The sequence below is a fragment of the Azolla caroliniana genome, unplaced genomic scaffold (assembly GCF_043228905.1).
Source record: "Azolla caroliniana isolate FFs.n. ecotype wild unplaced genomic scaffold, voAzoCaro1.0.p SCAF_9, whole genome shotgun sequence".
Lineage (NCBI taxonomy): Eukaryota > Viridiplantae > Streptophyta > Polypodiopsida > Salviniales > Salviniaceae > Azolla > Azolla caroliniana.
The window spans coordinates 3,196,053-3,208,951 of NW_028230444.1; the positions used below are offsets into that span (position 1 = coordinate 3,196,053).

General features: G+C 38.1%; 2 protein-coding genes across 9 annotated transcripts; one reads left to right on the plus strand and one right to left on the minus strand.

The window, feature by feature from the left end:
* Positions 1-229: 229 nt before the first annotated feature.
* LOC147859878 (uncharacterized) lies at positions 230-4,676 on the minus strand. Of its 6 annotated transcripts, none has more exons than XM_087324637.1 (9): positions 4,466-4,676; positions 3,907-4,021; positions 3,367-3,480; positions 2,974-3,134; positions 2,169-2,495; positions 1,966-2,091; positions 1,113-1,872; positions 922-1,027; positions 230-812 (listed from the first exon to the last, which is right to left on the minus strand). In XM_087324637.1, the coding sequence occupies exons 1-9, from the start codon at positions 4,625-4,627 to the stop codon at positions 518-520; spliced, it is 2,166 nt and encodes a 721-aa protein (XP_087180763.1). In that variant the 5' UTR covers positions 4,628-4,676; the 3' UTR covers positions 230-517. The 6 variants fall into 6 exon arrangements, with proteins under 6 accessions (XP_087180763.1, XP_087180767.1, XP_087180765.1 ...); XM_087324641.1 differs by having other exon boundaries at positions 2,974-3,124; positions 4,466-4,484; XM_087324639.1 differs by lacking the exons at positions 3,907-4,021; positions 4,466-4,676 and adding an exon at positions 3,695-3,853 and having other exon boundaries at positions 2,974-3,124.
* A 1,181-nt stretch (positions 4,677-5,857) lies between these two features.
* Positions 5,858-12,535, plus strand: LOC147859879 (uncharacterized). Of its 3 annotated transcripts, XM_087324450.1 has the most exons (14): positions 5,859-6,278; positions 7,619-7,751; positions 7,844-8,060; positions 8,145-8,242; positions 8,471-8,592; positions 8,698-8,789; positions 8,862-8,967; positions 9,567-9,718; positions 9,860-10,008; positions 10,521-10,651; positions 10,728-10,825; positions 11,049-11,311; positions 11,573-11,951; positions 12,094-12,535. In XM_087324450.1, the coding sequence occupies exons 1-14, from the start codon at positions 5,934-5,936 to the stop codon at positions 12,194-12,196; spliced, it is 2,388 nt and encodes a 795-aa protein (XP_087180576.1). In that variant the 5' UTR covers positions 5,859-5,933; the 3' UTR covers positions 12,197-12,535. The 3 variants fall into 3 exon arrangements, with proteins under 3 accessions (XP_087180575.1, XP_087180576.1, XP_087180574.1); XM_087324449.1 differs by having other exon boundaries at positions 5,858-6,278; positions 9,863-10,008; positions 11,049-11,951; XM_087324448.1 differs by having other exon boundaries at positions 11,049-11,951.
* The last annotated feature ends 364 nt before the right edge of the window (positions 12,536-12,899 follow it).

Genomic DNA, 12,899 nt, shown 5'->3' on the forward strand with positions numbered 1-12,899 from the left:
CCGAAACCTACAAGAAGGAAGACAATGGAAAGACCCTAAATGACAACCTCAAAGGACACAGGCTGAACAAATTTCACGGCAACTTTTTAAGCAAAAAATTCAACTGTTTTACAGCCTTATTCAGCTGAACATCATAAATTCTTAATTTAATGAAGAGAAGACGAAGGCTGCACAACAGCTCTAATCCATCCTCTGAAGAGCATACAAAATACCTGGTACATCTTAGAAGGCACTAATGGGATACATGTGTACCACACAATTTCTTGAAAAAATGTTGAATCACTAGTGCAGTCCAAGGTATGTAAAACCAAATATTAAGGAATCTAGATACAATGGTTTAGTCTTATTTACTGAAAGCATTACCTTCATCATAAAGAATTATATCTGGCCATATTGGTGTTTCCTCCCAGCTCCTTGAAATCTCTCATAAAAGAAAAATAAGAAATACAACTATCAAAACCTTTCGTGTAGATTGATGAGAGCGAATAAGTATATCTTGAGAAACATTAAAATGTCGTTAGTTTGTTGTTTTTCTTCCATCTTGATGAGCTTTAACCATCTGTTTAAACCGATGCCTTCTTAGAAATAGCTTCAGTCCAAAAATCCATTGTTTCTTTCTATGCTTCTTTCGTGGGGCTAATGGATCCCCTTTATCATTAGATTGACTGCCATTCATAACTTGAAATGGATTTTTACCAGCTTCCCCAGACATTTTCCTCCTTTTTGTATGCTGATAGAGACCTAAAACATTCTGCTCTGATATTTGCTTCTTTCTTACTTTCTTCATCTTCCCTTTATCACACGCTTTTGGCCTAACATCAAAACCATGGTGGATAGTTTAGGAAATTGTAAATTCAAACTTGCCAAAGACTTTTGAAAATATAAATGCAAATCTATGTCTCTACAATCTAGTAAGTTCACCATTCATCCAGCAAATGACTATTGTGAGTTGGTCTTTCTTCACTGAATTTTGGAAAGCACGTATCATTATTTTCTTTACATTCTTCTGCCTCATCCCATAGTGGTGCTGCACAATAACGCACTAAGTTTGAGGGCATTTGAAAACTGCAATTGTGAAGAGTAAACAAAGAACAGAAATATAGCAAGCATACCGGTTGCATCTAAACAACCAGCGCCACTATTGAGCATTGGAATACCAGGTTTACATTTCAACTCACTGTCATGTCCTGATTTCTTCAGGAATTGAAGGTTCAACTCCGCAGGATCTGTGACTTCTGCAACATTCCCTTGGACACTTCTGGTCACACTAGCTTTAGTCGCAGCTGGGTCTGTAACTATGCCCATTTTGGATCCGGAGACATTCCCATTCATTTTTGGGGCCAAACAATCAAATTCAGTTCCTCTTCGAGAATGATGATTCCCAACATCTGAACCAGAAGAAAGGTCTCTTTTGCTCTCACTATTCTGATCTCTCTCTATGCATTTTTCCTGAGACTTGCCTATAGGATCACCATCTCTGTTAGCTTTGGTGAACCCAATATCCATGCCCTTTCTGAAATGTTGTTTGCTAGAGGTTGCTCCTTCGCTTGGTATATATTTAAATGATGATGTTTCTTTTTTGCATTGCTTATTGTCAGCAATACAAGTAGATGAATTTCCATTCTCTTTGGCAGCCTCAATATCTATGCCCTTCGGTGCTGTCAGCATTCCTTCACTATTTTGATGTTTCGATGTCGATCTTTCCAGAGATTTGGTCACGGATATTCCATTTCCGTTCACTTTGGTGACACCAAAATCTGTAGACTTCTGGTAGTCAATCATACCTGAAGAAGTCAATATTTTCACATCTCTTATGTAAAAAAGCATGTATGCCTTCTGATCAAGCACCGTCTTTTCGCTCACTTGAGACACCTGGGATTATATTGACATGATGTATAAAATATAATAATCCAACAAAGCTCACAGTAAACGATATAAAACATTCAACTCAAAACATGGAAATACCCGGCTGTCATCTAATACATGCCAAGTGTCTGCAGTTGTGCGTACAAAACAATAATAATGCCCTGAGTGAGTCGACCACCCAGAATGCACTAGGACAGCATATAATGAGTATCTTGATTCTGCAAGCTGCGTACCAAACCTACTCAATTAAGGCCAAAACAGAAAGGACTCAACTTCAGAAAAAATATGCACAATTAAATTACCTCTCCTCTATTCACATATGGCTTAATATCAAATGTTCTATCGAAGTGAACTTTTTTGTCAATTTTTCCACCAAACCCTCCAGAAGTACTAAACCGCTTTAATTGAATTGCTAGCACATGTGGTGCATGATCAATCGTAAATTGCTTGAAAGCTCTGACTTTCTTCTTGCATTTACTACATTGATATTTGTTGTTTCCATCCAAGACTTCAACCGCTGTAAAACGGGTCAATGCCTTCTCTATAGACTCTGCTTTAACAATTTCCAGACTAAGGTCTAGAAAAGGGTCATATGTATTAGAACAATGGGAGCACTGAGTGCATTTCACCTGAAAAAGAAAAAAATAAGGAGCACATTGTTTATGTTCTATGATGGCTTGACCCATAATTTACTACAAACAGTAACTTCTGCAAAAGCAAGCAACACAAATATTCATGCACACCACAAACATTCCGAATGTTGAGACTTGAAGCTAAATGAGGTCCAATTTCAATCATCATCAGGCACGTCAAACTCTATGCATAACCAATCTAAGTTCTCCCTCTGGATTTTGTGATGATGATGTATTGTGTGTAAATTTATCATTTAGAAATCTCTTCTCTCAAAAACTAATTCCAGAAATCATGAACCCTAGCATTAAACTCTTGATTGTCTTTGAGAACAGAACACTTTATTAATGTTAATTGATCATGAACTGTCTTCATTTGAAGATCACTCCAAATCTCTGACTTCAATACGGAAAGGTATGCACCCTAAATCATAAACACCTTGATTTGCCCTATGTTTCAGCATTGGTTTATAAATACCTGACTTCTAAGCCGACCTCCAAAGACTCTCTCAATATAGTTTTTGTGAGACGAGCCTGGAAAAGCTTCACGTGGGCAGCATTTTTGCAAAGCTTCAATTAAGTGGCGCATGTATTCATGAGCATCTTCTTGCCGCCACATCTGGAATGATCTGGAAATAGCTGCCGGATTTGATCTGGTTAGAAAACCTCCAGCGTACCTTAAAAAACTACATGAAACAAAGAGAGTAAAATCTCCTACAGAACCCTAAAGTTTGAAGCAGAAGAGCTAAATTTGATTGAGTTACGAAAATCCCATGCTTATGATATTAAAAACTCCCAATATTAGGCCATAAGGGCCTCTTACAAATCTTAAAACATAAACAAATCTGATCCAGAAAAATGGAGAGCTTACCTCGCAAATTCTTCACTAGATGAGTTGGAGAGAGAACCCTTCCAGGTGCTGATGATAATGCTTGCTTTGCATGGTTTTCCAGGGCACACATTGCGCAGAAACCCCGTACCTGACCTATAGAATATAAAAATAACGAATTTATTATGTATTGGGACTTGCATCAAGGCGGAAACTAGCTTAATTGGCATTTGGTATGAATAGATCGCAAAGGGAAGTACGCTTGGGAATTTGTTTTCTTATGAAAGGACCTGGTTTCATCTTCATGCATGAACACTGTGGTGGACCACAGAATGAATATGTCAGGGAATGGCCTTTGTGATGCCCCTACATGGTGGCTATGGACGGGATGCATTGATCATGCATAATCCCATCTCATAGATCCCCCATTAGCATCAGTCCTTTCCTCGGAAGCCCTCAAAGATCCCATCAGAGGCAGTGTCAATTATTGGATTTGGACATGATTTTCAATACAAAATAATGTATCAAGTGAATGTGTTATTTATTTCCTAACTGAAAGGAACAACCTGATGGCGGACTCACATGAGCTTTTATGAAGATTTGCCTGGAGATAAGCTGCAAGCGGCGGTGTGTAAGTGAGGCATTGAATGACGGAATTGAGGAAGCAAGTATTGCCAAGATTCAAAAGCCCTGCCCCCTGATAGAGCAAAATTATTACACCACAAATCAGAACCCCAATACTAAGACCTCTCTGGGACGTATGCATTCAAAACCCTACTTCTGAGAGATGTCGGAGAAATTCAAACATAAAACACTAATTTTGAGACGTTTATTATCAACCCCCTCGTGCTGCAACTTTAACTGTCAAACCATATGTAGTTTGATATATTCCTTATTGACCCTAATTTAGAGATACTTCTAACGACCTTGAATGACAACCCTACTTATCAGATATTTCTGATAATACTAAATCAAAATTTCAAACCCTAAATGTGATGTATTTCTTATAATCCTCTAATTCTCGAAGTTTCTGGGAAGACTGAATCGAAACCCTAATTATTGAACCTAAGAGGGGGATGTTTAAAGAGAATGAGAGATAAAGTGGAGGAAGATAACGATGGAGAGAATGCTGAGGACTCACGATTCTCTTCACGTGAGCGATCTCCAGAGCCTGATGATGATGGTGATGATGAAGCTTCGCGCGATGGTCTCCATCGTTGGTTCCGCCTCTGCATTTGAGAGAGATGGAGGAAACATGTCGTCCTTCTTCTTCTTCTTCTGTTACTATTCTGACGCCCACCATGGCCGCAGCAAAGAAGCTGTGGAAGGGAAGGGAATGAGCAGCAACAGGGGAGAGGAAGGTTTTATGTAAGCCCTAAAATAAAGTCTTTGAGAGAACTCAGGAATCAGAAAACAGAATTCTTCCCAAATGCCCTCCACTTTCCCCTATTTCCCCAAATGCCCTCCGTTTTTCGTTATTGCCCCAAATGCCCTCCATATATTTCCCTATTTCGTCAAATGCCCTTGCCCAACACCCCTCCATTAATCCCATCGAAATGTAACTGGAGCACACGCATGTCATCCCATCCTTTCTCTCTCTCTTCCATTGTTGGCTTTTGTGGCAATTGCTATTGCTATATCAAATGAATGGGACATGCACATAATTGATCATAAATGTCAATCAAAAGGTCACAAATGGTGATATTTTAGTATGTGTTGATTGTTGTTGGATAAGATACCCATGGACTCATCATAGTATGCTTTTGCACAAATGGCACGCATTATCACTATCATGTGTTTATTTTGTACACTATCTCCTGATGGATTAGAGCACAATGCGTGTTTAGCATAATGCATATGGACTTGTTATTCAAAAATGTGGACTAGTTTGACAAAAGTTGTTACACTTTCTCCCTTTCTGAGGCATCATTGCTCTTCTGCTTAGGCTAGTCCCATTACTAGCATCATAACATTTCCACTTTGTTATTTCTTAAAGCATCGTTGTTCTTCTGCTCAGGGTAGTCCCATTACTGGCATCATAGCATTTCCACTTTCGTCTCCTATAGGAGCTCGTGGTGCAATCGCAGAGGCACATGTCGGTAGGGCATGGTTTTGTGAAGGTGGCGCGTTTGGTACCAGGTGAGAGATAGAGAGGGATTTTGATAAGACAAATTTTCTCGTGTCACTAGTTCCAGAATAAAGAGAGAGAGAGAGAGAGAGAGAGAGAGAGAGAGAAGAAAAACAAGCGACATCATGACCAATACCGGTAAAATGGGTAAGACATACAGATTGGCATTGCACAAGTGTGAGACGTGCAACACTTCTATTAGGAATGTTGACCGATTAAGAAATAGTTAATGAGCTTCAAAGATCTTAATCAAGCAATTAATTAACCAGGTTATCTTAATTAGTCAGTTAACTAATAATTAAGGCGAAAGAGACGGATTGAGAGAGAGACGGATAGAGAGAGAATGTGGTCTGTCTCAGAAAAGCTCTCCTCACGAGAGATTCGCCTTTTTCTTCTTCCCCTTCTTCGAGAAAGAAGAGCCAAGAGAAAGACGAGATGACATGCTCCTGAACCTGAACCTCTCTGCACTGACGAAGCAGCCATGGCTTCTCCTCCCCCTCACTCCATTCGAACCAACCTGCTTCCTGCTTCATCTCTTCTGTGCAAAGTTAGAGTTCCGCACCGTCTCTTTGCTGCGTGCCACGCCACGCTCCTTGGCTTGTCTCTCTGGGGAGCATTCTTAGCCCAGGTTTATGATTCAGATCTTTTCTGGTCTTCCTCCATTGTGGCCGGGACATGCTTGATTCGCATTCTGTGGATGATAAGTAGTGCCTTCTCACAAGCTGCAGTTGCTTCTACAATTCTTGCTCATGGTTTCGGTATTGGTTCTTCTTTCGATACACAGACTATGTCCGTTGCTGACAAACAATGCCGAAGACAACGCCGAGTGAGTCATCATTCTTCTCCCATTCATTTCATTTTCCTATCAGAATAAATGGAACTTTTCATCTTTTTATACAGATGATGATGCTTCTTTGAAACCTTCTGTATTAATTGAAAACTCTTATCCACAAGATTGAGCTCGTCCTTTTGATTCTAAGATCATCATTTCTCAATTGTAAATCATCTTCTTTTGCTCTATGCATTTGAGAAAACCATAAATCAAAACATGAAATTTGTTCTTCAAAGGTCATTGTTTTTCTATGGAAAACTGTAATTGATCCAAACATGGCAATCTCTAAATACAGATGATATATTATGCTTGGAAGGATCTAACTTCGTCTAATGCAAAATATAGATTTAAACTTAATGTGAAACACTTGAGGCCATACAAGAGACTTTTGTGTTCAATCCAAGGTGATGCTTTATGAAAGCATTATAGTTCATAATGCTAAGCTATCCGTGAATGTACCTTTTTATATAACCATGGTTGCATTCTTGCTCTCTATATGTTAGAAACCCTTGTAGACATAATAAGATTTATTCTATAAGGTCAGATTTTAGATAGTTATGACTGCTTTACAACCTTTTTGTAGAAATAGTTTTTTTGTCAAAACTGACCTCTTGCAAGGTGTGCAACAGAATGGACTAAAAACATAACCTTTGAGGTCATTGTTTCAATGGATGTGGATACTAACCCCAATAGGTGCTTTACAACCATTCTGTATATGGTGCTTTTTAATCCAATTTTGAACTATTGGATGCAAGGAAATGTAATAGAAAAGATAAAACTTATTCTTTATGGCTGGTGTTTAGATGAAACTTGATGATAACTGTAATAGGGGATATGCTAGAAGAGAAATTTACTTGCTAATGCATTTCGGTTCTATTTAAGGGAAGAAAACAACATTCAAGAGATTCGGAAAAGATGTGTAGGTAGCCTGTGGACATGTCACAGTAGATGGTACAGCTGATATAACATCAGTAGTGCTGAGCGTTTCCGAATCAGTTTTCTTTACACAGTTCTTGACCTTTTTAAGGGATTCCAATTCACACGTATGCTGTTAACCCAAGTGTATAAGTCATAGTAGATGGAGGAGCTGTATTCACAATCAATAGTGACGAATTTTTCTAATGATTGGTTTTGAAGTACAATGCTCTTTACATTGTGTAGGCTTATATTTGCTTCTATTTTGTGAAATCCAATTGGATATGTAGTTACAAAGGGAGGAGCTACAGTTACCATGTATAGTTAATATTGATTATTTCCTGTGATGGAGTTATTTCAATGATATGATGGCTTATATTTACCTGTGCATTGAAACATTTCGTCCTTTTATTCTTCAGATATCATATGTACGCTGGCTTTGGTGTGGAAGATTTGGTTTGCTCGTGACTCTGCTACAGCTGGTTGCGGCAGCATATTTGACATTTTCCTTTGTGAATATGACTTCCAAAACCAAAAAGAGATGCAATTCAGGTTTGCATGCTTTCTGTTCCTACTGTAGAAGGATTTGATCTTGTTGCATCCAAATACTGTGCTCAGAAACGGGGTTTTGATTGGGATAGCAGATGATAAGTGCCCTGGAAAATGGCACCATGAAGTCTTTCTCACTTTAACTCTTGGGTCATGGATTTTAACTCTGACACAATGCTGCATGGGGTCGGACATTTTGGCATGGCGTAGTTTGTATGCAAGACATCATGAAGCATGGAGAGCCTATTACCATGAGATGTTCGACTATGGAATACGTGAAGCCCTTTGCTGCCTTGGAAGAGTTCGGTATATGTAAGTGAATGGGCTCATTCTAATGTCTGTTTTTAGAGAACTTTCACAGGAGATTTACAGAAGAATTGATTGAACTCTTTGCAGAAAACGAGATGATGATGAAGTAGATTCTGTAGCGGCAGTTTTAGGTGACCTCGTATCATACCGAGCTGCCGGTGCAAGCCACTTGGAATTTCTTGCAGGTTAGCTTATGCTCCATTATATGCATACAGACTATTTATTAGCGATAACCAATATAGTATTATAGCGTGCTTGAAGGCCTAACTAGTAATATGTTACAGATTTTATTAGACCTAATTGATGCACAAACTTACATGCACAATTTGTTTCTGTATAGTTGTACATTGTCTTTTGCATATGCACTCATGATATCTTGATTCTATTTAGACCTCTTTTTTATGTATGGACAGGGCTTGCACTTTTACAATTGCAGCCTTCTCAACAACCCACTGCAGAACAATTTCCAACTGCCCCTGTGTCACTCATTGAAGAAGCAACTATTCTGCATCCGTTTGCAGTTGCTGCTTACACGGTATGTTGAGAAAGGGAAGCCTTTGTTTCTAACAAAAAGTAAGCAACATTCTATGTGCAGTCATGCCACATCGATGAAAAGTTTTGTTTACTTATACATGTTCAGGGGCTGTTGCTAGACATTGGAAGGAATCCTTTGCTATTCCCGTGTGCTTGGATTCGTCGACAAGGGGTGCTTACTCCTTGGAAGAGGAACAGGTTACTAAAAATGTACTATGACTTGATTGAAATAATACTCTATATGGAATTGACTGATTCTACCAATTCTAGGTTGCCAAACCTAGAGGGGGACAACTGGTGGAAAGGTCATGCTGCAGCATTTTTGAGATATTCTAAGCTGCCTCCAGAAGCCCTTCGTAAAGGGCGAGTGTGTCAGGTGCAATGCTTGATAACCGAACTATGTATTTACATACGTGAAAATGCACAATTCCTTGTTGTTAGTAAGCGTAAGCTGATTGATGTATTATCTATTACACATGTATGGAAATATGCATTGAAAGTTTGGTATGTATAATCACATTTCCTTTCTAGTGCAAAGATAATCATTACAACCATCAATGAAATAAGTATGCATCGAGATTCACATCTATGTGTTTTTGCTATTTCTAGAACTTATATATTGAGGTCTGATGGGGGCTTGGTAAAAAGTAGCTTAGAACATGAAAATCCAAACGGGGACCTTCTAGGCACAAGAATTACTGTGTGTTCTACCATGATGTGGAAATCAAGGCATTCTGTATCTTAACTTCATTTCATTTTTCCTTGAATGTTTCATTTGCTAGCTAAGATTTAGTATGATTTACAAAGAAAATCTTTAGCCAAGCTTTGAGTTATCAATTCCATGTGCCGTGAAGATCTTTCAGATAATATTGTTTTGCTAATGATTTATTTGTGTACAATGGGTATTGAAAAATGAATACAAATGGATAGCTTATATATGAATAATGTAATTCAAGTTTGAACTTATGATTTTAGGAAAAACGGGAATGTGCTTATTTTGTGGCAGTTGAGCATCATCTACGGTGTGTTATAGTAGCTGTTCGTGGTACAGAGTCCCCTGAAGACCTTTTGACAGACGGTCTTGGAAAAGAATCAATGCTTAATCAAATAGATCTTGGGTTTCTAACGTATGTGTCTCATTAATGCCAGTATCATTTATATAGATATTTAATGATGCTATATAAATGTTTATTTTTATTCTGCTTACTAGTTGAAAACGTTTTGCAACTTTATAAATTTGCAAATTGTAAGTTGATTTCTTTTTACAGAAGTGAATCATTTCCAGGAAACCTACACTTTCAATCTGCAACGTCACATTTTGCACATGAAGGTATCATTGATGCAGCGAGGGAGCTGGCCTTACAGCTTGACAATTTCTCTGAGTTTGATACAACTTCAAGTAGTGTGAGTATAGAAGGTATGAACCATGCGCTTGCTATTGGACATGCCAAAAATTTGAGGAAAGTTTTAATCAAGAGAATGTGTTGATGTAAACAAGCATAACTGGTTATCTCTTAGAGCTGTCATGAAACAACACCTCCTTCAATTCTGACTCGGAATTATTCAACATAAGAGTATTCTGTAATATATCATTACTCATATGGAATCAATGTGCTATTACACTCACTTTAATTGTGCTCTTCATGGCTAAATAGTTTTTTAAAGAGAAAAATGGTGTCATTATAAACCAACAAAATGGAAAACTCAAATAAATACAAAAAGCATGACTTGCCTCTCATTGGGCTAAGATTGAATTTAATTTACATATACATACACACTGATTACTGAGATGTGCTCAAGGTCATTGGATTACATGCCTCTTTTCAAAATCCATCATTAAAATGTGGATCAATGTGTTATTGATTAAAGGATTTTGTATGGAACATTCAGCACCAATTTCTTACTTCACATTTTCTGTTCAACTTGAAGATATGCATACTCAAAATGAATTGGGAATTCTTACTTCTCTTCTTGGACCTGGTGGAGAATGTGAGGGATATGCATTGCGATTTGTTGGTCATTCACTAGGGGGTTCAATAGCAACTCTCACAGCATTAAGAGTAATATATGAACTTAAGCCTAAATAGTCTGGACCTTAGCATAAAAAACTAATTAATCAGTCCATTTCAATTGCAGCTTCATGCACGGTACCCACAGTTGCATGTATATGGGTATGGTGTTTTACCGTGTTTGGATGCTTGGACTGCGGATGCATGCACAAGTTTTGTAACAAGGTGTGTATCCTTAACTATAGTTCACATACATTTAGTACATAGTATGTGGGTGCTCAGTTTTGTGACAAGATGTGTACATCCATCTCCTTTTTGGGGGTGGCCTGAAGTGCATTACCTGTTCCCATGATAATTTCTTCTAGATTGGGTCAGTATAGCTGTCTGTTTGGGCAGAGATTTTTGTCATTATGTTTCTGATTTATATTACTGTTTTATTTCATGGTAGTATTGTATACAATGATGAATTCTCTTCAAGGCTGTCAGTATCATCTATTAAACGTCTTCGAATGGCTGCTGTGAAAGCTTTAGCTATGAAGACGTCAGATGTTGGGATGATGACAAAACTTGCACAACAGTTGTTGGACACGGGTCAAGAGAATGGCTCTTCGACTATCAGTGGTTTAGAAAACGTTGAATTTACCAAAGAGGTGGCAGTGTCCAAAAGATCCAATAAATGCAGAACCAGACGATTTAAGTTCAAATTGAAAGGTGGCATTTATCTATGCTCTCATGCTTGCCGTTGCGTAATATATATGTCAAATTATAGCTCTACAAAGTCACCAACTTTACAGAATAATGGTGCCAGGCAATATACGTTGTGTGCTCATGGAGCTACTAATCAGTTGAGCATAGGAGGTCCTTTAGAAGTTTTACCATGTTTGGAAGGATGTATATTTGCTGGATATGATGGGAATGTTAGTGGTATGCATGAGGAGGTTGCTGATATAGAGAAAATTTATTTGGATGCAGGCAGAGAAAACAGTGATCTACCACCTGATGAGTTAGAAGAATTGGTTGTGACAGGTGGCGGAGATGAGCACAATCATGCCTTCAAACCAATAGGTCCTGAAGAGAATGGTGAATCACATGTAATGAATTCTTGCAATGGTTCTGACAGTAGAGAGGATGTTGGGTCTATGATTTTTCAAGAAAATCAAGAAGAACACGAGTTGTTTTTGCCAGGATTGATCGTACACATAATTCCTGTTAAAAATACCACCACATGGCAGTGGGGATGGGATAAGAAAGTGCAGCGGATGTGTGAGCATCAGGCATTGGTGAAGGATAGAAGAAGCTTTCGGGAGATTCTGGTTTCTCCATCAATGTTTCTAGACCACATGCCATGGAGGTATCCATCTCTTCTGTCTAATGAAATGATAAAATTAGTAAATGTATTAGTAAAACCGTATGTATCCATTATTTCTGTATATAATTGAGCAAATCATAGAAGGAATGCTCAAATATGACATATTCCTTTGTTGTGGTTACAGATGTCAGCAAGCACTTGATCGTGTGCTTGAACAGTTGCAATCTGAGAGGCATGATACCAGTGGAACACAGACAATCAATGATTGTGTTGATACAATGGTGTAGCATAATATGATCAATGATGATGACGGTAGCTACTATTGAGACAATCATTTCTCGGCTGAAGAAAAAGATATTCATGGTATGCGAATTATGATCTTCGCTGAAAGTGGAAGACTGAAGCTAAACGTTATCCTGTCTATCTGTAGATTCACATAAACACTGCAATCTGAAATCAATTTATATTACTGCACACTTTGTGCTACAGTATATACTGAAATTTCTTATCAACTCTGAAGATGGGGAATTGGATGTTGCTGTATTGCTGCCGTCAGCCCCACATTTTTTTATTTGTCATCAATTGGATTAATTCCTACCACAGCCTTTGTTGCCACTCAATTTCAAGATCCTCTCCAATTGTTTTGGCTTAAGATCAACTTTATCTGACTTGTTGAGTCTCAATGAATTGTGGCATTGATATATATTAATTCCATATCTCTAATTGCTTCAGAACTTAGAAGTTCTATCAACCTCTATCTAGTGGGGAAATTGAAACAAAGAATTGTCATGAATAGTTAGTCTAATATAGTCTTACTAATAACAGAAGAACATGCTACATTGTGTGGCCAACATCATTAGTGTTTGTACGTGTTTTATGCCGAAGTGTATGTTATGGTCGAGGAGCCTCTTAGGGCATGTGAAATTAATCAATTCATACAATATGATGGAGGGAATGAATATTACAAAGTGTTAGACTTTAGTGCACAAT

Bases quoted from the DNA above. Each gene is read 5' to 3' on its own strand.
- LOC147859878 (XM_087324637.1), bottom strand. From the start codon at position 4,627: ATGGTGGGCGTCAGAATAGTAACAGAAGAAGAAGAAGAAGGACGACAT. The intron at 3,481-3,906 runs GTGAGTCCGCCA...TATATTCTATAG, and splicing joins AAATCTTCATAAAAGCTCAT to GTCAGGTACGGGGTTTCTGC. The intron at 1,028-1,112 runs GTATGCTTGCTA...GTTATTGTGCAG, and splicing joins TGGTTGTTTAGATGCAACCG to CACCACTATGGGATGAGGCA.
- LOC147859879 (XM_087324448.1), top strand. From the start codon at position 5,934: ATGGCTTCTCCTCCCCCTCACTCCATTCGAACCAACCTGCTTCCTGCT. The intron at 8,243-8,470 runs GTTAGCTTATGC...ATGTATGGACAG, and splicing joins CCACTTGGAATTTCTTGCAG to GGCTTGCACTTTTACAATTG. The intron at 8,968-9,566 runs GTGCAATGCTTG...TTATGATTTTAG, and splicing joins GTAAAGGGCGAGTGTGTCAG to GAAAAACGGGAATGTGCTTA.